This window comes from Crassostrea angulata, chromosome 9 (genome assembly GCF_025612915.1).
Source record: "Crassostrea angulata isolate pt1a10 chromosome 9, ASM2561291v2, whole genome shotgun sequence".
Classification (NCBI taxonomy): domain Eukaryota; kingdom Metazoa; phylum Mollusca; class Bivalvia; order Ostreida; family Ostreidae; genus Magallana; species Magallana angulata.
Genome location: NC_069119.1, coordinates 25,257,861 through 25,281,131, shown reverse-complemented (window position 1 = coordinate 25,281,131; position 23,271 = coordinate 25,257,861). Strand labels below are relative to the sequence as shown.

Here is a 23,271-nt window from a genome sequence, read left to right as displayed (position 1 = left end):
CTATATTTATCACAATATATCTGTCAAATGTTTTCACACATTCTCAAACAATGCACTAGACCCTAATTAGCAGCTTGCATATAACATGTATAAGATTGTTTGATAATTTCTGTCAAAGTGATAATGGTAGGAACAATATGACGACCATCTTGAACGTTGATTTTCAAGTTCATGACATACATATATATATGTGGTTTGTTATCGCTATTGTAAAATACTCTTTATTCTTTCTTATACATGTTATATATATATGGAGAGATCCTTTTTTGTGATAATCTGATGGTAGATACTGATAGGTGACATATTTATAAAACACGTTTCCCCTGATTGATTTTTTTCTTCTATTGCATTTACTTTTAACTTTAACTTTTACTTATACATGTATAAGTTACATTCAGGTACATGTACTTAATTATTATAATTACCAGCTAAAAGGGCATGAAAGAATAAGTTCAAAATCCAACATTGTGTTCACCTTTTGTGTATGATCTTCAACTACTTGTACATGTATATAGCCCTATACTGCTCAATTTGTACTGTATAACACATGGTACATGACAAAAACATCTGTGGACTGATCGAGATACTAGGTCACCGCAGCCATTAACCCATTCTGTGTTATAGTCATTCTGTTATTGATCCAGTAATTAAAATCGTAGAGACATTGCCCTGATTGAGTTCTACCGCACACACGAACTGTTATATTTGGGTCAATCTCCATATTGACAGACTTCACTATTATCATTACTGACATGTCTGAATGTTGATGTCGAAACTGGGTTGAATGACTTCATAAAATTGCTATCACTTTATGAAATGTCAAATACAGCATGTACATATTGTTTGATGCTCATTGTATTAGCTGTACATAGCTTCCTTGATTCTTGAATATTGCAGATTCCTTATTTTGTGCAAGTACTTAAATTTCTAAATTACCCGGTATAGTATACAATTTTGTTCTTTTGAGTGAATTAAATTCATGCAGTGAGAATATTATGAAGAACACGAGCACCAAACTGTTTTATAATTTCTTATTGTCACAACTTTCAGAAAAATAAAATTTAAACAAGATTTTAAAATTTGTCTGCTGCTTCTTGCATATACAGGTACATGTAATTTAATTTCGCGTTTCATCTAAGGAATCTACAGTAGTAACAACTATCTGTATCAATTAAAAAGATGCATGTAGAAAATTATAAAGTCTCATTCATATTTTAAAAGAAGTTATGAAAATTAATTCAAAAGACCTAGTTTAAACACAGCATTTCTTTTGATATTGTGAGGTTATGCTTTATTAACATGATTAAGATTTGAATTAATTAAAAAAATAGTTTTAAAGGGTTTTCAGAATCTTGAGAAGTTCATTCATTATTGATTTTATAATGTGCATCATAGTACTTGCTACTGTGTAACTGATATAATGACACCCCCCCCCCCCCCCAATTCATAGATTCATATGATAGTACTATAAGCGACAAATGCATTGTTTGTAAAGTTGACGTGAGAGAAATCAATTTAATAATCAGACCTTGGAATCAATATAAACTGATCTTCCTAATGCATGCAATGTACTGTTAATTTCTAATTTAAAGCGAGGAGTTATTATCTGTGTATAATCACGAGAAGTACATCTCGCGGATTTTAATATCTCGCTTTTATTTTTTGGAGGCATGTAGATTATCAGAAATTATGACAAAAATATGGTGTACGCAATTTAGTTGAATCGTGGAATTATGTACTTGCATAAAATTAGGAATCCTCTGTAAATCTGCAATTCAGTGTGTATGCGGTGTTTTCACTACTATTATTAATAGTACTTAAAACATTCTAACATTTTTATTTATTTCTAAACAGATCAGAGAGAGATTGATAATATGAGCGAGGATTTTCATTAAGAACAAGATGGAGGACCAGACAGGAAGTGGGGAGGGGGAGAGGGAGGGGTCGACAGCTCCAAAAGAGAACCAGCCAATCAAAGCTAGCAGTGCCAGTACTACCAGTATCGCCTCCACATACTTCAACAACAAGATTCCCATCCCAGAGGATGTACAGGTACTGTAAAATCAAATGCACAGAATTAATGTCTGCTTAAAATTGTGAAAAGCACATGCATCCCTTGCGCTTTTTAAAATCTCACTTTTAAATCAATGAAGCAAATTAGGCATGTTTAAACAAATGCTTAGATTTTTGGCAGCAGTTGTCAAACTTTATGATTTTGAAGAAGGTGGGGTTATCTGCTTAGTCGTATGTTATAACTCTATGATATTGAGAAGTCTATGAATATTTATAAACGTCTCACAGGGAATCCGAAGAAAGAATGTCAATAATTGACAGACTGATTTGATGAGCAAACTAGATTAAGTTACATCCCAGAAAAAGTCCAAGTTAAAACAGGTCTTTATAATGATTGCCAAAACCCTCAAGAATTTAAGTTACTAACTTAAAAATTACTAACTTAAATTCTAAAGAATATCATAATGGAATGATTACCATAATGTTTATTGCATGCTATATTGATTTTTTAGATTCAAATGTAGAAAATATGTGTTATTTTTTTCATTTTTCTGCAAAATATGAACTAAGTCTTGTGAACTACACATATTTGAAAGTAATGGTCGAAATCCTGCATTTGCAATTTTATATTATCATTTTTTTATGCAAAACAGTGGATCATGAATCATGAAATCATATTTAGTACATATGTACTCGCATGAAATTAGGAATCTACAGTACCCCGGTAATTTTGCACTCCGCAGCAGTTTCAAAAAATTGTTATATAAATAAACATGAAAGATGCTATTAAATACCATTCAGTAATATTTGCTCAATTTTCTCTAGTTCAGAGCCATTAACACATAATTATCTCATTTTCTGCACAGATGGAGTGCAGTCATTCACAATAATTTTATTTTCATTATTTTGTCTATGATTTACCAGACAATATAAATATTAATTTTGTAACGGGCAAAGCCGAATGGAATGTGAAAACAATCAACATGTGTTGTGTGAGTGACTGCATGATATACTAGCTGAGTAGTGCTTTGTTTTGCTTTATATTTAATATGGAAAGTTTTGAAAATATATCATTGATCCTTAATTTTTTAGAAATTCATGATATTATATGCAGAATTCCATATAATACTCATGGTCTGTTCAATGGACAAAGTTTGGATATTGGATTGATTTATTTTGAAATTCATGTGGATACATCCTGGATTGGACACATTTTATAACAGAATTAATATTTGACAGAATGTTCATTGCTCAGAAAAACAATGAATCTTGTTAAAAATCTGAAATTTTTTTGGTTAAATTCATTAATTCATCATACTATAGTTTTGTTTTATTTCAGCATCCTGTTTTCAGCCTTAGGAAGTTATGGGCTTTTACAGGCCCCGGATTCCTGATGAGCATAGCCTATCTGGATCCAGGGAACATTGAATCCGACCTCCGGTCTGGATCCGTGGCAAAGTTCAAGGTAGGAACAAAGGTTACAGGTAAAAAAAAGGCAGTACAGTACAACTTGGTTGTATCGAATTCCTAGGGACCAGTGGAATCTATTTACTTTATCTGTACAACAGATTTGTAATAACAAGTATAGCGAATATTCAATGTACTGTGGTTTCATTAATATTCAAGGGTATCAATTTTCGTGGATAAATTGAAAATGACAGTTTCAAGGATACGCAAATTCGTGGCCAATGATCCTTTCAATACAAATAAATAGTAGAAATTGCACTTCGATGAACATTTAATTTCATGGATAAACTTAACAACGAAATCCACGAAAATTGGTATTCAACGAATATTGATGAAACCACAATATTCTTGACTAGATAAGTATTTGAGAATTTTTGTAGGTTTTACAAGATTCTACAAAAGTTTCATTTTTCTTAACAGTATAGTCGGTCAGGTGATTTATGTGGCCCATGGGCCTCTCGTTCTACAGAACACACAGTGGTAGAGAAAGTTGAAGGTTAAATTCAGTTAAGGTGCATGTACATTTGGTAAAGCGGTAGGAAAAATTGTATTACCAGGTTGTAGTGTATAATGTATTTTGGAAATAAGAACAGTTTAACTTTGATATCTGGATGGAATACCTTTATAAGTGTGTCTATTGAGCTTGAAAGTAGGCACACATCTCTAATCAGTTGAATGTTAAACCTCTTACAATTTGTTCTGGTCTGATCAAGATTGATAATTTTTGATATAGGAGTTTGACTGTATTACAAGAAAACAATTTTACCTATACAGTCAGGTGCTTAATCAGCTCTGGCTAATTAATTAAGGTGGGCACACTACAGGTGATAAAAGCAGTACCGGTAACCTAAAACTCCTGTGTATTTTCATTAGCATTGCATGTCAACAAGTAGCTCAGGTATCTGAAGAAATGGTCAGTCGGGGTCAGGATCAGAGAAATTAGAAAAAAAAATGTCAATGTTGCCATTATTTCTCTAATTAGCAGGTGCTTTGATATGTCTTCTAATAGTAGGGCCTCATTAATACAGACTCCGGCCTTCATTTCAAACCAAATTGACTGGATTAACAAAGCATTTTAAGAAAAGATGTACAAATCGGAGACTATTCACTTCAAATTCACTTCCCATAAAGAGTCATCCACTCTGTCTAATAAATGCTGTACAAAAGCATTATATGGATAAAATTGTAATTTGGATTTTTTTTTAGTATTTCTCTGTGGAAGCATTCGGATAATTCTAATCTGGATTGATAAGCCTCTCTGTGCTACTGATGAAGCTCTGGAATATTTATTTTATATGGATTTATCTGTAAAGCCCAGTCTCTTTGTATCTTAAATGAAAAATCAAAATTATTGTAATCTGGATTAAGCATCCAGATTATTGTTATCTGGATAACCAAATTTAAGCCCCACTGTATTCCTGATGAGGCATCCAGATGATTGTAATCTGAATTAATAAAGCCCCTTTTTATCTTGGATTACTGTAGCCCCACTATATATTTATCAACTTCTCTGGGTCCTAATGTCAGTTCTGTTCTGGGGCCTCCTGTAAGGCCAAAAAAAAAAATATTCTTGTTTCCTGTCGCCCGACCGACCCTATCTTTTACCCTCCGACCCTAAAAGTTTTTTTTGTGATCATTAAATTGTGGTGATTGGTAACTTCGCCAGAATTTCCTCGGAAAGAGAAGTGAAGGTGCCCAGTCTTCTGAGTTCACAATTCACAAATTAACCCCAATGGAAAAATAATAATAGCAAAATAATCTACAGACATTTTTATAGCATAAATTAATCTTGTGGTTAATAACTTGCGACTATCTTATCTTCAGGGGTTATAAATACGGGTGATGCAACAACATACTGTGCATTGGAAATTACAAAAAAGATGTTTATTACTTTAAATCATGATATAACAGTTAGTTAAAAACCTCATTAGTTAATAACTTTGCAATAAATGTTAAAATTATCATAAAACTGTTTTATTCATTGTCTTGAGAATTAAAGAGCGAACGGACCTAGGGCGAACAGAAACTAGAGCGAACGGTGTCAAGGGCGAGCGCGTTTTAGGGCGAACGAACAGCCAATCGTCTTCTACATAACGTACGGTAGTAAGTGGGTCAAAGGGTTGGACTACCGGTAATACCCCGAATACACGCATGTACAGAGACTGATTTAATTAATATTGACATTAAAATACAATACAGAAATATTTATCCAGAAAAGGATAAATACATTCATACACATGTAGATTTAATTTTGCAAATAATATTAGTTTTTATTTATAATTTAAAAAAAAATTTTCTTTGCCTGTTGTTTTCTATACATAATACATGCATCAATAATACAGACCTTTGGAAATTTGAAGTCATCATTAACATACCGTGCACTGTAAATACAGCTGTATACTTCTTTCTCATTACAGACATGCTCCAAGTTTTAAAAAATAAAATATTTTTTAAAAATAATTTTTTTCCCTACCTACCTACCGTACCCTAATTTTTTTGGTCAGGTGACAGGAAACAGGAATATTTTTTTTTTTTGCCTAATTCGAACTACCATAAAGCCCCACAATATATCTGAAGTGTATATAAATAATGTATTATCAATGTTTATGTATGTCTGAATTCTGAAGTGTCTGCTGAAGTATCAAATTGAATGGTTTTTTTTGGATCAGCTTCAGAACTCAGCATCTGTGGGTCTTGATGCCTGCCATTTTCTGAAGCCAGGGTCACACAGTCAGACTGTATATCTGAAGTGTTATTATAATGCATTATCAATGTTTAATATGCATGTCTGAAGTATAATGTTTTCCCCTTTGACCAGCTTCTGTGGGTACTAATGTCGGCTACGTTCCTTGGTCTCCTGATGCAGCGTCTGTCCGCACGTCTGGGGGTGGTGACAGGGATGCACCTGGCCGAGGTGTGCTACAGGAGTTATCCCAGAATTCCACGCATTGTCCTCTGGATAATGGTGGAAATCGCCATTATTGGTATGGTGCATTTTTTAAGAAGGCTATTTACGAAATTGTCACATTCATGCATTTATTATGGAAGCAATTTGTAGAAATAAAGCCTCATCAGTGACATACATAGATACTGTTCAGACTTTAAAAAGAATATACATTTTGTTGTTTTGATAAAATTTAAATCGATGAAATAAAAAGTTGAGGTGCAGCAACCTTTTGCTAAGAGAGATAACTCTCACTGGGATTGATTTCTATTATTCTCCTAAAACTGATATTGTTTGTGTTTCAATTTGATAGTTTGTTTTGAAAATCCTACACAGGCAAAAGTGGCTTGTATGTGCATGAATCTCATATGAAATTCCCATATTAATTGTACAATTTTCATAATATTTCATGCAAACACATTTTCATGATATTCGCATGAGAAACTTTTCATCTGATTTTCGCATGATTTTCGCACGATTTTCCCATGAAAAGGAAATCGCATGAAATTCATGTGAGCCACTTTTCCCTGTGTAATCACATTGTCATAAATTAATAGGATTGCACAGTCACTCAGGCCTTTAAAGACTTTTATGATTATACATTTCTAATTATTGTAGGGTCAGATATGCAGGAAGTGATTGGAACAGCCATAGCCTTTTACATCCTGTCTGATGGAAAGTGAGTAAACATTTGATTGAAAGTAAAAATTAATGTTATTTTTTCAGCCATGTTGTACAATACTTATCCTCACACAACATCAGGGGTCCTAACTGTGTCCACAAGCTAAATCAGGGTTGTCTCTAAAAAATTGAAGTAGGAGGAAGAAATAAAAAAGTAGATGGGGGTTCTAAAGGTCTAGCTTATAGCTAGATTGTGATTGAATGCAATAATAGCCGGGTAATTACATCATTTTAGACGGAGGAATTCCCCACTCCCCGGATCTTAGAGACAACCCTGAAAATACTGTATACATGTACAGGGTTATTTTTGCTCCATGTAAGTTTTGCCCTTCTATACTTGCAAACAATTTTGCCTTGTCTTGAATTTGCTTAGACACAGCTGTTTTTAAAGAAAGATAATTGGAGACATTGGAATTCGCCATTCTTAAATTCAGCCTCTGACAACAAGGATGAAATAAAATGGGGGCAAATGCATGTATTTCCCTGTATACTGTATGTTAGGGGGTTTGTATTGAGAGGAGTGGATCAGATAAAAAATCCTTGACTTTAAAAGAGAGGACACATGAATACCCTGACTTTGTGAGGATGCGTACTACTACAAACTTAATTTTACATCAAAAGGTTTCTGTGTAATTGCTATTTAGAAAGTGAACATTCACAACCTGAGAATATGATTGTCAGTTTCTTATACTGTTGTTGTGATGAAAGAAAAAATCAAAAAATATGGCAGACAACTCTAGATCTTGATTCCCAATGGAGATCATTTTAGTCTTAATTGGTTTGCTTCTAAACTACAACTGTCTCTTCAGAAAAAAAAACAAGAATGATCAAAATCAATCCATTTAAAAGGAGATGCGTGTATATCTGGATTTTTTTTTTCTTTAGGCAATCGGGGAATTGGGGAAAATTGTTGGAATGATGAAAGTTCATTCCATTTAAAAAAAGATGCTTTGTATATTTTTGGATTATTTTGTTTGCTCATTTAATTAGGGAATAGGGGAATTGGGGAAAACTGTGGGAAGGATCAAAGTTCAATCTATTTAAAGGAGACGCTTTGTGTATTTCTGGATTTTTTTTGTTTGCTGACTTAGTGATGGAATCAACCAGACTTTTGGAACAATTGGTCCAATGCATATGATAATCTTCAAAATCTTTACTTTGTGTACTAAGTTAAGCACAATTTGCATATTGGTGTTTTAATATCTCTCAAACTGGCAGTTTAAAATGTTATGTTATCAGTACAACTTCGAAACTATTTACTTTTTTTTGTCTAGAGGTAAGGATATGCTATAAAAAAAGTGACAACCATCAAGCCTCTTTAATCTCTACAGCCTCCCTACTGCAGGTTTTGCTTATCAAAATCTACAGTATGTTAAATTTATATGTTTACAAAGCTTTGACTTTTATGTGAGGCTTTCAAGAACGTATATCTTATGCAATACAGGAAGTTAAGAGTACATTTTATTATATGTTTATGTTTTACAGAATTCCATTATATGCTGGTGTACTGATTACAATAGCCGACACGTTCACTTTCCTTCTCCTGGACAAATACGGACTTCGGAAACTTGAGGCATTCTTTGCCTTCCTCATTCTTATTATGGTGGTTACTTTTGGATATGAGGTAATTAAATTTTAAAAGTGGAATGTGAATGCAACTCTTCGTTGAGTTTCAAGCCAATCAGTATATGTTAATGTTAAGCTAATGATGGTTTGTATTTTTTCTGAATGATTATGAACACAAAATGGTGTTGTATTGTTCAGTATGCTTAATATGGAAATTTATGATTGTATGATTTTTAATGTGTGCAGTTTGAATCCGCCTCAGGCTTTTGTTCACATTTATTGAAGTACATTTTTTAAACATTTTTTTTTATCCTGAATTGCCCAATTTTTTGCCATCTTGCTATCTATCATAATCAAGAAATTCTCTGCTGATTTGAGAAACATTTTTAAGGTATAGTGAGCAACCTTAAATGATTCTACATTTTGGTAATGTATTATTTGTCGTTTTTTCCAGTGCATAGTAAAAACATGTTATGAATCCCAACCAAGCATCTTTACTTAATGTTAAATTTTAAACAATACTGTTTTCCCAGTAAATAATTATGAATCAGTCCCAGTGCTATTAGGTATAATACATTGTTTATATGAATATATCAAGACCCATTTAGAACTTGTGAATCCACAATTTTTCAAAATCTGACAGAGTCTAATGTATATTTTTGTTTGATTTTTCCAGTATACACACTGTAATTGTGAGTTTCAGCCAGCTATCCTCTTCCAATCCACAATTTTGAACGATTCTACAGTCATGTAATTTTGTCTGTTTTTCCAGTACATAATTGTGAGTCCAGATCAGCCGTCCTTGCTCCGCGGGATGTTTGTCCCGTACTGTGAGGGGTGCGGTCCCGAGCAGATACTTCAGGCCGTGGCCATTATTGGTGCTATCATCATGCCCCACAACATCTATCTACACTCAGCTCTAGTCAAGGTTAGTGTGGTCATGTGACCATGTCAAATACCATAGATTCCTTGTATAATGTACTTCATTTTGCAATTCCACTGTTTTGTATGGAATTGAGAAATTCAAATGGGAGCACCAAACTTTTTCAAAAAGTAATTTCAAAAAGTTTACAATAACAATAAGAAAACTAAACGTTAGACTTGAAAATCTGCAATCATTTTATAAATCATTTGAAACCATTCATCAACCAATCATTCTACATGATTGTATAAACTATTCAACAACTGATCCTTTTCATAACCCATTAATCATCAACCAATCATTTTATAAACCATTCATCAAACTTTTGTTGTAATTTTACAATGATAAGAAAACTAAAAGTTAGATTTGAAAATCAGCAAATTAAGCCTTAGGATGCTTTTTCACAATTTTTTGTGTTAGATAATATCTCATCTTTACAGTGGCATTTGTATAAATTCTGGCTAAGTAGGTTTAACCGTTTAGCTTGATCAGTAAAGTGTGGTAGGACCTGCATGCATTTAACTCCAAGCATAGGCAATATTTGTTAATCTTAAGATATGTGAATTATGATGCGACTTAGTAGTAGCTGCAAACATGATCATGAATATGTTACAATTATACAATATCTAACCGTGTTTTTACTTGGAGATGTTTTATTTTTCAGCAGAAACGCTAATTTTAGCAGATTTAGTTAAAAAGTAGAAGGTCATTTTTGCTAATAAGCCAATCACATCTCTGTTTCCTGTATTAAGTAGAGCCATGTAAAAAATTTGAAGTTTTTTCTGTTTGTTTCGCTGTTTGCAGTCTCGTGATATTGATCGAACAAAGAAAGACCAAGTGCAGGAGGCGAACAAGTATTTCTTTGTGGAGGCGGCCATTGCTCTGTTTGTGTCCTTCCTCATCAACGTCTTTGTCACCGCCGTGTTTGCTGAAGGATTTTACGGAAGAAACGTCACACAAGTGGTAATATGCTATTTGTAATATACATGTACAGTACTGTATTCAGGGTTATTTATCCCCCATGTTTCTTTTCAACCGTCTACGCTCGCAAATGGATTTACCCTGTCAAGATTTCGTTCATACGCAGTTGTGTTAAAATAAAAGAGAGATAATCTGAGACATTTGAATTTGCCCAGTCTTAAATTTGTATGCTGACAATGAGGCCGGAAATAAAATGGCGAATGAGTGGGTCTTCTGTGTTATGCATAAATATCACTCAAATCAATCGATGCAAAGTAAAGGGAAAGAAAGTGAATCTAAATATAACTTGTTTTACTGGAACTGGTTCAAAAAACTTTTTATAAGGGGTAGAGGGCCTTTCAGAATTTTAAATTAATCAAGTTGATAAAACTTGATCCCATTTTCTTTCCAGTATGACAGCTGTTTGCAAAGTGGAAGTCCCCATGCTTCAGTTTTCAATGTAAGTGAACTCCATTTTGTATTTTGTCTGTGCAATATTTGCTGCAGAAGTTTTGATTTAAATATAATTTGGTTAAAAAGTTCATGCAAGCTAAGACTTTTCATTTATTGTTATTATAATACAATAAGCAGCAGAGTCATACCTTCATTTTTCTGTTTCTTTTTTAAAAGAACCATGTAACATATCAGATTGCAGAAATGTGGAGCACTGTATGAAATACAGTCAAACTTTGTTGTCTGGAACTAGATGGGAATGTATAAAAACCTCGAAATATCCAAGTATTTAAGATAATGAGGGTAAAATAGTTTAAAAAACAAGTGGTTGGGACTAAAAAATCTTTTTCAACATATCCATTGTATTTGAGATATCAGTTTTATAGATATCAAAGTTCAACTGTATTTGTTTTTTATTTATGGGCTTAAAAGATCTGGTGCTGGTATTCAATTATTATTGTTAAATAATTGCTCATTTCTTGCAAATATTGCTATTTTTAATAATAATTTCATTATAACCATCCTGATTGTAGAGGGTTCTTTTAATATTTACCTTGTGTGGGTAAGGACAATGCTTTTAATAAGTTTCCAGAGTAACACCATATCAATAATCCATCAAGCAATCATTTTATAAACCATTCATCAAGCAATCATTTTATAAACCATTCAAAACCATTCATCAACCATTTATTTAATAAAGCATTCAAAACCATTCATCAACCAATCATTTTATAAACCATTCATCAAGCAATCATTTTATAAACCATTCAAAACCATTCATCAACCATTTATTTAATAAACCATTCAAAACCATTCATCAACCAATCATTTTATGTTAGTCTTAGACCATTCATCAACCAATCATTTTATGTTAGACCATTCATCAACCAAGCATTTTATATTAAACCATTCATCAACCAAGCATTTTATATTAAACCATTCATCAACCAATCTTTTTACAAACCATTCATCAACCAACCATTTTAATAAACCATTCATCAACCAATCATTTTATATTAAACCATTCATCAACCAATCATTTTATTTTAAACCATTCATCAACCAATCATTTTATTTTAAACCATTCATCAACCAATCATTTTATTTTAAACCATTCATCAACCAATCATTTTAATAAACCATTCATCAACCAATCATGTTAAACCTTTTTATGATATTAAGACAAAAATGGTAACTGATACATGTATTACATGTACCATAAACTGTTGTCAGACAATGAAATACTTGTAGGTGTTTTAATTAGTTTGAGTTTGTTTGGATGTACAGTTTAATCATAAGTGAAAAAAAGGTCATACACATACTTAAAAGTAGTGTCATGTGCAAGATATTTCTCTAACAAATGTAATTTAATTGTGTCTGTTTGCCTGTGAACTCTTGTAACGCCTAACTGCCCAAAGTGACTTGTAGGTGTTTGATATTGACATGATCTTTTATAATGTAAATAAATATGATGTTCCATATTCCATTGATTTAACTACCATATTTGACAATGAAGGGTAAATTTTGTTAAGGTACTTCACTACACCGAGTCTTATACTTTTTAAGACACTACGTCACAAGATGGCGATTTAAATGTTTTGTTAAACTGTTTGTATCAATCAATTCAGATGTATATCGTCATAGCTCAGTGGTTAAAGTATCAGGCTTGTGAACCGCAGGTCATGAGTTCGAATCCACCTGGGCCTTTTGTTTATGTTTACCGAATGGAATTTTTGAAAACATCATTTTTTATCTAAAATTGCACATTTTTTCGCTTATTTGACATATATACTTCTTATCCATCATGCTTTCTATCATAATCAAGTAATTTCCTGCTGATTTGAGAAACTATTTCACGGTGTAGTGAGGTACCTTAAATATAATTTTTCAACAAAGTATCAGTTGCTTTCTATTTAATAATTAAAAGAGTGTTAAAATGAAACAGATGATATGATTGATTTATCAATATCTGGACCATGTATCCCTTTAATAATTTTCATAGTAATACAGTTATGTCCTGCATTTTGGAACTATTGTAAAATCATCATGAAATCCAAACCATGGTACCACCCTTAAATGAAATAATAATTAAACTGTCAAACAATTAACTTTGAATGCAACCATGCATGTGCATGTCATAAATGTCATAATGTGTCATTTAATAAATGCCTAACCAAAAATGTAGCACAACATCAATCAATTTTTTGATAAATTTTATGTATATATTTAATTAGTACATGACTTATAACGTTTCATCAATATACATGTAATTCGATCTATCTTATAAAAAAGATAATTATGATACGTACCTTAATTATTTAAATCAAATTATTATATAAAGAACTATATATGATAAGAGTTAAATTTGGCCCCCATAATTCGCCATTTTTTAAGTGTTTCGGGTACACTAAAATGTTAACTAATTTTTTAGAAGAGTTGATATAAAATATATTTTTCATCTACTGATTTGATTTATTTGCACTCACTGGCAGTATATGATGTCAGAAGTGACGCCATTTCTATAATTCAATCAAAATCAGCCAAAAATTGACATTTTTCATATCTATTTACGAATGGGAAATACAGAGCGCATGCTTGAACAAGGAAAATTTTTTTGTCACTTATCAGTCTTGGCTAGATACATCTCTGATTAAAATATTTTATTTGTTCAAGAATGCGCTCTATGTTTTCGGAAGGAAAAACTGCTTGAAAATAAGCTGTTTTACGCTAAAAATGCAAAAATGGCGGGAAAAGGTTGTCTTTACAATGTCATATTTCTAAATTGTGGGCACTTGAACCAAAATAATTATTATGTAAACACATCACATACATATCTGTACTAAGCAAACAAAGAATGATAGTAAAATGATGATGTTCATTTTAGGGGGCCATTTTAGGCCCTTATCATATATAGTCCTTTTATATATGTTAATTTAAGGAGGATGGGAGGTCTACAAATTAACCTTCAGATCTTTCCTAAATTTTCATGAAGGATTTATATAGTTTTAAATTAGCATTAAGTAAAGAAAATATCCTAAACACTGTACTCTATTTTCTATATAAATTATTCTATTCTATATATTTTGGATTTGAAATTTGAATATTTTGCTATATCTTTATACAAAACGCCCTCTCCTTTTCTTAGGATATTTATATTATCTAAAAATGGCCAACACCATCCAGGCCTAGATCTAGATCTTAATTAAAAGCATTTTCTTTCTATTTTTCTATTTTAGACAACAAAATTGGAAGTTGATATATTTAGAGGGGTAAGTATTTGATTTATAATAAGTACTTATACTTTACCGTATATCCAGTAATTTTTGTGATCTCATTTTTTGTTTTTTTTTCCTGATTACTTTTACATCGCAAAAATATTCAGTATGCAGAAATTATGTCTGAAATTGTTTGCTCTAAGAAAATTTTTAAGATCGCCAAAAACTACTGACCCAAATAAAAAAAAGTTACACATTTTCCCCATTTTCACAAAAATTGTGACACACCAATATATGGTACAAAGTAATCAATTTAATGCAAAATTTTATATGTACACCACATGTGTATTCTGAAACAAAAAATGTTTATTGATGTCATAATCAATATAACACCAAAAACAGACATGATACTGAAAGACAAACCAAAAACAGACATTTAAAATTTAATGAGCTGAAAAATTTAATTTTTGTTTATTTTTGCTCTCTGACGTTTTAAAGGAGACTAAAATAGTTTAAAAATGGTAAGGAACATCCAGCTGTATTAAAACCGATTTTTATAATCGCCGTAATTTCAGGGTGTGTTTCTGGGATGTCAGTTCGGGCTTGCTGCCATGTACATCTGGGCCGTTGGTATTCTGGCAGCGGGTCAAAGTTCAACTATGACTGGTACCTACACTGGACAGTTTGTGATGGAGGTAAAAATCACAAGATTATGTGTTGAATTCATTAAACATTAATCCATTAACTCTGTTGACAGCAGTGCAACAGATAGAAAAAACTTGTAGGTTATTGTGATGTGTTGAAATAAGCAAAAGAGTTTGTAATGTAAAAATTGTACAAACTGAGAGAGCACTGAATTGAATAAATCATATTTAATTTAAACAACAACATCGATGGAAGTGAAGCTTGTTGAGTTCTATTGAAAATACATGTCACGAAACATTATGAAACATTCTAAACTTTCAGAGAATTTGAGTTTGGTGGAGATGTGTTGGTATAGGCAGTAGTGTGTTTCTTGCATTTTCCTATCTCAATATTTCATGCATTTCCTTTTTTTTCTTCTATATTAAGGGTTTCTTGAATCTCAAATGGAAGCGCTGGGTGCGAGTTCTGTTCACACGAAGCATCGCTATATTCCCTACCATTTTAGTGGCCACGTTCTCTGGAATACAGGACCTGACCGTGATGAACGACATGCTGAATGTGTTGATGAGTCTACAGCTGCCGTTCGCTCTCATCCCCATACTCACATTCACAAGCTCGGAAGCCATTATGGGGGATTTTAAGAATGGAAGGTATAAAAATGTGAAATGGAAACCATAATTTTCAACATTAGATCAAAGTTTCATCTACATGTATATAAATATACATGTAATTAACTGCTCATCTATTTTACAGTCTTCAAGCTTATAATTTGTTGTAAATCTATTATACAGGGTTATGACAACATTTACAGGCCTGTAATTAACTGTAATTCTATTTAGTATTTACCGGCCGGTTATTAACTGTGATCCTATTTTACAGGATAATGACAGTATATACAGGCCTGTTATTTACTGTAAATCTATTTTACAGGTTTATGACAGTCTTACAGCCCTGTAATTGACTAATCCTATTTTACAGTTTTATGACAATATTTACGGGCCTGCTAGCTGTGGTGGTGATTGGAATCAACCTATTCTTATTTATCTGACAGTGTATACAGGCCAATAGATACATGTTATCCTATTTAACAGGCTTATGACAGTATTCACAGGCCTGTAATTAAGTGTAATCCTATTTTTCAGGATAATGACAGTATATACAGGCCTGTTATTAACTGTAAATCTATTTAACAGGCTTATGACAGTATTTACAGGCCTGTAATTAACTGTAATCCTATTTTACAGGTTTATGACAATATTCACAGGCCTGTAATTAACTGTAATCCTATTTTACAGGATAATGACAGTATATACAGGCCTGTTATTAACTGTAAATCTATTTAACAGGCTTATGACAGTATTTACAGGCCTGTAATTAACTGTAATTCTATTTTACAGGTTTATGACAATATTCACAGGCCTTCTAGCTGTGGTGGTGATAGGAATCAATCTGTTCTTATTTATCTGACAGTCTATACAACCCAATAAGTAACTGTCAATCTATTTTACAGGATTATGACATTATTTACAGGCCTATAATTATCTGTAATCCTATTTTTCAGGTTTATGACAATATTCACGGGCCTGCTAGCTGTGGTGGTAATAGGAATCAACCTGTTCTTATTTATCTGACAGTGTATACAGGCCAATAAATAACTGTAATCCTATTAAACAGGCTTGTGACAGTATTTACAGGCCTGTAATTAAATGTGATCCTATTTTACAGGTTTATGACAATATTCACGAGCCTGCTAGCTGTGGTGGTGATAGGAATCAACCTGTTCTTATTTATCTGACAGTGTATATAGGCCAATAAGTAACTGTCAATCTATTTTACAGGATTATGACAGTATTTACAGGCCTGTAATTAACTGTAATCCTATTTTACAGGTTAATGACAATATTCACGAGCCTGCTAGCTGTGGTAGTGATAGGAATTAACCTGTTCTTTATATCAGTGTATGTCCATAGCCTCCCCAATCACTGGGCCATGTACTTACTGGTGTCTGTCCTAGTCCTGATGTACATCATTTTTGTTATATATTTGGTAAGTATAAATTACTTCTGAATCAGTTGGGACAAATTCTAAAGGAACTGTTTGTGATATTTTCTTAATTTGCAGAAAATGTTGTAACATGGAGCAAGCAAGTTTTCATTCTGTTTGATAAATAAAAAATATTGTTGAAAATAAAACTCATCATACATGTAGATGTGAAAAAGAAAAATGAGGGCTCAATTTGGTCGTCCAGTATTTATATTGGTCAACATCTGCAACCTTCTACATTTATTAAATTTACTACATTAAACATAAGAATATTGGTGCTGGACGCTATATTACCAGTACATAGTTGAAAAAAGAATCTGAAATTTTCCAATTTGAATTTGCATTCATTTGCAGGTTTGGTTTTGCTTAGTAAGCAATGGATTCCATTTCTTTGAAAGAATGCCAGTAAGTAAATAACTTCATGGTCATAATTGTTTCACATGATTATAAAAAATATATATTTGTAACATAATACTAGAAATTACACAACTTAGGTATTTGTTTACGCTGTTTTTAAAATTATATTTTTTATCTGGATTAGTACAGTAAAACTCGTTTAGTACAAACACGGATATTGCGAATTCACGGATATAGCGAAGTCATCTTGGATCCCCAGCTATGTAAATTTAATGAATTTCTTATACGGTTATAACGAATTACGGATATAACGAATTAATTTCTTAGGTCCAGGTGACTTCGTTATAACCGAGTTTTGCTGTATATCTTCACACTGAGAGCTTTTTTGTATACCTTCACGGTAGTTTATTACCTATACTGTAAACCGACTTTTATTTGCGTGCGGGAACTTTTTGTATGGTTAAGGAGCATGATCATAGTGAAAACTTCTGGCTGCAAATAAGTACTCAAATGATTCTGGAATTTCATTTTCCAACTAATCTACAACTTGATTGCATGTGTAATAGAAGAGGAGGAAAGGCTCAAACTTGGGACCCATCAGTTTAAAAACCAACGCTCTTCAGACTGAAGTAAAGGGTTACCCAATGACCCAGTAGCTAGTGCTTGCAGGAGTGTGGTAGTACATGTACTGAGCCTATTATATACACACTATTACACAATGTCATGCAAAAATTAGTCACTGCTAACTAGTTAAACCCCTGAAAGAAAATTATGAAATAAAGTCGTCAGCGAATACAAGCTGGTTTACAGTATCACATTAGTGTAGCTTTGTACCATATCATACTGTCATTTTCGCCCTGAGTTATTTTCGAATTCGTCCTTTACCAGCAAATAGTTTTGCCTCGTCTTGAATTCGCCAAGTCAAAGTTGTGTTTAATGAAAGATAATCTGAAACATTGGAATTTAAAAAAATTTGCACGGCTGATAATGAGGGCAAACGTTTATAGAGGCGAAAATAAAATGGGTGCGATGCATACAGTGTTGGGATTGGATTTTTATTGTGTAGTGGTAGAAACACATGGTGAATATATTGGTGAACACTGCATGATTTGTATGGTTTTCTACAGCTTCTAAATTAATTTTCTAACATATTTCTTTATTAGACAGAGAACTCTGCCTTGGATGAGAGAACCCCATTGCTCTGACAGAGAAGGTTCTGGTTTATTCGAAAATTGTTGTTTGATTGTTTTTTTTCTTTTGCTTGTAATAATCCTCACTGCATGCACATGTTTGTGCCTTTGCTTAGTTAGGTTTAGAAGAAAAAAGGTTTTACAATCAATGTATGATATTGCTTTTCCCCTGTTTAAGGTACCTCACTACACCAAAACTTATACTTTTTAAGATAAAACGTATAACATTTCAAGGTGTACTGAGCCACCTTGATAAGCACTATTGAAGTTTTGATTATTGTATAAAGGGTTCGTTTCACTCTTCTACACAGGCTTTAATGGTTTCGTTCTGTCTTGAATTTGTACAGAAAAATTTAGAAATATACGGTATACATTTATTGACACTCTTTCTATATACAGAGTTATTTTAAAATTGTTTTTGATTCGTTCAGTCTTAAATTTGCCCCCTGACATTGAGGGCAAAAATCAAATGGGGCAAATATTTCCCTTTATACAGTACATTGTATTTATGCCAGATCTACTTGTAAAGGTTAAGGCAACGATATAACAGACAAATGTATGTTTGCAGAAACAATTTCTAAATATATTCTGGACCAAAAAATTAAAATTTTGAAATGAATGGTTCTAAAGAATTCAACAAATTCAAAGATGGATTTTTTTTCCTAACAATCTTAATATGTGCATACATAATTTAGATGACTGTTGGGTTTTAGTGTTTCACCATTTTCATTGATCTTAATGCACTACAAATGAATTGTCATGAGATTGTTTAAATTTTGTATAATATGATATGTTATATATGTTGTATAATATATTGTTTTATGTAAAAACAAAATATTATTTATACCTTATTTGATTATAAAATTATATATTCATTTGATAGAAATTGATTTATAAGGAATGAACTCCATAGTCACCAAATGATAAACCACAAACTTAAATCATAGATTAACTTAAATCATAGATTAATTTATAAATTAAAAACAAATATAATTGTATGATTTTCAAACACCACAAAAATTTTTAGCCCACTAACTAAAATCATGGATTAATTTATAAATTAAAAACAAATACAATTGTATGAAACTGTGTACATTTAATCATATGTAGCTAATATTTATTATCTTTTTCAATGTTTAATGTTATTATCTTTTTCAATGTTTAATGTTTTGATGTACTAGGGGTAATTTTTCATATGCTTCTTATGCTGTGGAAATGATTTCCAATTAGATCACTATTGAGCATTGGAAGCCTTGCTCATTCTACCACACTCATATATCTGAACTTTCTCTTTCCAGTGTCTTTCTTGCCTAAAACCCAGGGAAACCCCTTATGTCCTGTCAGAGAGTATCTCTGGAACCAGCCTTGATTTCCAGGCAGACGCAACAGACTTTGGGTCGACGTCAGAGACGAGACCAGTCAGCGAAGAACAGGAGGAATTTTAACAACTCACCCCGTGTAATTGCAATTAGGAGCTTTATGAATTATTCGCTAGCTTTTTGTCCATAAGCCATCGGAGATGAAAAAACTGTGTCTTCCATATCAAATCTATACCTCACACCAATAAGAGAGTTATGGTAAGGCGGTCCAAAGTTAATTCTATGTTTAACTTAATCAGAGAGCATAGGGTGTTGTTTTTTATAAGTTAACAAACCCCTATTTTGATTTGAGTTTTTCTAGTTTGATTTTACTCAAATGCTGCAATCTGTAGAAATTTGAATTTTTTTAGAGCACATTATGGACTATATATCAGATATTCAATGGGATTGTAAGTAAAGATAATTAGTGAAGAGGTAGCCTCCATGTAGCTTGAATGCTCAATATATTTTAGTTTAATGATGTAAATGAATAAAAATCATTTGTTCTAAAAATTTGTTTGTTGCCCTCCATCATAGGTTTGGTATTTTGAAGTGACGTTAAACATAGAATTAACTTTGTGCAGCCTAAGTGCTGTTAAATGTTATTTTTGTAGACGCATGAAATATTTTTTTTTTACCACGAAGGTCATTTTTTGTTAATCAAGATTTATGTGTGAAACAGGTGCTTTTACTGCCAAAAACAGTTCAGGTTTTTTTTTCATCTCTTTTTGTTTTCTTTGAAATGATTCAACTTTTCTTCAAATTTACATATTAAAGATATCCTCTGCGATTAAGAATTTGAAAATACCAAAGAAACTCTTACATATTACAGTTAAATAACAGCTTTACTTTTAAACATTTTTATGAATTGTTAAATGAAAGTTTTGGAAACAAAAAAGTTGCCGATTTTTTTTTCTAATTGAATAAAATCAGATACATGTATAGTGTATATCCTTTTCTACGTGAGTGATAATTATACTCAAATGTTTGAGAATGGAAAAAACATATTTTCATGACAAGTACATTTAAACCTATTCACTTTGATTTGTAAAATGTTTTCAATATAAAATTAATGATATGTTTCAATATAGATCAAAGATATTTTTTTCTAATGAAGCATTGGGCCAGACATTCCATAAAATGTGATATAATATTGTAGTTTTTAGTCAGTGTTGTTTTAACAAAGTCTGTAGGCTTATTCTGTGATGGAACAGAGTAGCACTTTATTAAAGTACCGCTATGTAATATGCCGATATTAGAAAGTTGAATCTCAAATATATTTTAATTATTAGAGATAATTATTTATTCTTATTAATATATATACTTTAATTGTGGCATATACTCAATATTTAAAAGTAGTTACATTAACTAATAAATTTTCCTTGTCAATATCGTCAATGGATGAATCGGAGATCTGTAGATTTACAATGTACATGTAATTGGTGCTTGGTATATCCTTAGAGGGTTAAGTTTTGATTCATTTGAAGTTTTAGAAACCTGAACATGTGATATATAAATCATGTTTTTCCTAAATACATAAGGGTGTTTATCATAGTTAATAAGTTCTTAAACATAAATGTGTAACATAGAAATACTACATGATTGTATAAACCAACTTTTATGCGCTTTTACAATGTATTTGCAAGCTTTTCCAGAATATATATATCATCACAATATTTCTCACTGCCAAGTTGACTTATATATACACAGTATGTCATATTTTGTTAGAGGGAATGAAATATTTTGAATCAGCACATAATTATTCTAAATATCTGTCATATTGGCAAGCAACATCTGCTAGCTTTAGTTTTGGATACCAGTGTCCATTTCTTTTATAAAATGATTATTTAAACGATGAATATTACTTTTAGAGAAAACAAATCTTCCATTCACAATTTGAAGAAAAAGAAGAAGAATGCATATATATAGAACTCATTTTACTCTCGGCTCCATTGCAAGAATAATTCAAAGCTAATTAATTTCATCGCTAGTACATATTGTACACGTATGTAGTAAAATAATGTTGCTGCGAATATTATTTGGTTTATATATGTAGTACTGTTCAATTTTGTTTGTAACAGTCACTGTAAGTTTTAAAATCTTTATCTTGTGCATTAAAATGTCTCTCGTTAAGATGTGTATATTTATACCAAAAAAAATATTCTGTTAATCTCTTTAACTGTTACTGGGTTACCGATATGAGATTTGATTTTGATATGAAACAGCAACATTTTATATGATTGAGAAAAAGTCCAGAACATCTCAATATACATTTAGATCTGATATATATTAATATGCATTGAATGAGGTGCAATATTTAGTTTACTCCATTAACAGTGTTGGTGAAGTCTTTCATGATTTATTTTTTTAAAGATATCGACTTTTTTGTTATTTGTATATTCATATGTTACTTGCATGTATTTCATAGACAGTTAATAATATTTCTGCCTGTGTTTGATCAAAACAACTTCCGTGTATATGTTTAGTTTTTTCCCCAATTTTGTAATAATACCATATATCCAACCTTTTTTGGAGATGAATAATGCTTCGCTATTATCCTGGTAATTTTGAAATTGCAACTTGCAGAAATTTTGTTGGCTATAGTTAAAAATTACAACAAAAATCTCTAGAATTGCAAGAAAATGACTTACCGATTTAAAGAGTTTTGATGGATAATTTATTTTTATAAAATTGAAAAAGATTAATAAATGGTATTTTTTTTCCAATATGAATATCTTATTTAGTTTAAATGAAAGATGAACCTATCAGAGATTATTTACACACAGAAAAGTTTGTTTAATATCTCAAGCTACGATGTTTCCCAAAAACTTATTGGAAAACTGAAAATTATTTATTATATAGAAGAAAATGAGTAATTGTCATTTTTTTGGATTGTTTCAAATGCATGTACATGGCTATAGATTTAGAATGTATCTTGCATGTCTAACAACTCATTTTGAAACCGCAAAACGATCTTACATTGCCAAAAAACTTTTAATCAAGTCCATTCAAGAATGTTCAATTCAATTTGAATCATTTGTAGTTCAGTTTTGTTTACAGGAGTGTATATGCAGTTGCTTTGTTATGATAATCAGAAAGTGCTTATTCTGTTTTTTTCTTTGTTGATGATTTTATTAAAAATTGCGGGCATTTTATGTTAATGTTTTGTTTTTAGCTCACCTAAACCTAAGGTTTCTCTTGAAGCACAGGGTCAAACTTTAAGTAACCAAACCTAATACAAGGTATCCTTATAGGAAGGGGATTCTTAATTGTCAAAATAGAGGACAAGACCCTTTTAAAAGGGAAACAATTGCGAAAAAGTGAAAAATGGAATACATCTCTTCAAAAATTCTCTCATTAAGAACCATTGCATCACAGATTTTATATTTTTACACCAAAGTCTAAGTTGTAAAATCGCTACTCATGTACTAATAAACGGGGACAGAAAGAGGCGTTA

General features: G+C 31.7%; 1 protein-coding gene across 2 annotated transcripts; it reads left to right on the top strand.

Moving 5' to 3' along the window:
• Nucleotides 1-1,865: 1,865 nt before the first annotated feature.
• On the top strand, nucleotides 1,866-22,969 carry LOC128163534 (natural resistance-associated macrophage protein 2-like). Of its 2 annotated transcripts, XM_052827155.1 has the most exons (15): nucleotides 1,867-2,052; nucleotides 3,353-3,478; nucleotides 6,299-6,464; nucleotides 7,043-7,103; nucleotides 8,591-8,729; nucleotides 9,444-9,599; nucleotides 10,398-10,556; nucleotides 10,966-11,013; nucleotides 14,243-14,275; nucleotides 14,797-14,916; nucleotides 15,293-15,516; nucleotides 16,756-16,912; nucleotides 17,264-17,314; nucleotides 18,430-18,479; nucleotides 19,755-19,892. In XM_052827155.1, exons 1-14 carry the CDS (start codon nucleotides 1,903-1,905, stop codon nucleotides 18,469-18,471), a joined length of 1,632 nt encoding a protein of 543 aa, XP_052683115.1. In that variant the 5' UTR covers nucleotides 1,867-1,902; the 3' UTR covers nucleotides 18,472-18,479; nucleotides 19,755-19,892. The 2 variants fall into 2 exon arrangements, with proteins under 2 accessions (XP_052683114.1, XP_052683115.1); XM_052827154.1 differs by lacking the exon at nucleotides 18,430-18,479 and having other exon boundaries at nucleotides 1,866-2,052; nucleotides 19,755-22,969.
• Nucleotides 22,970-23,271: the final 302 nt, after the last annotated feature.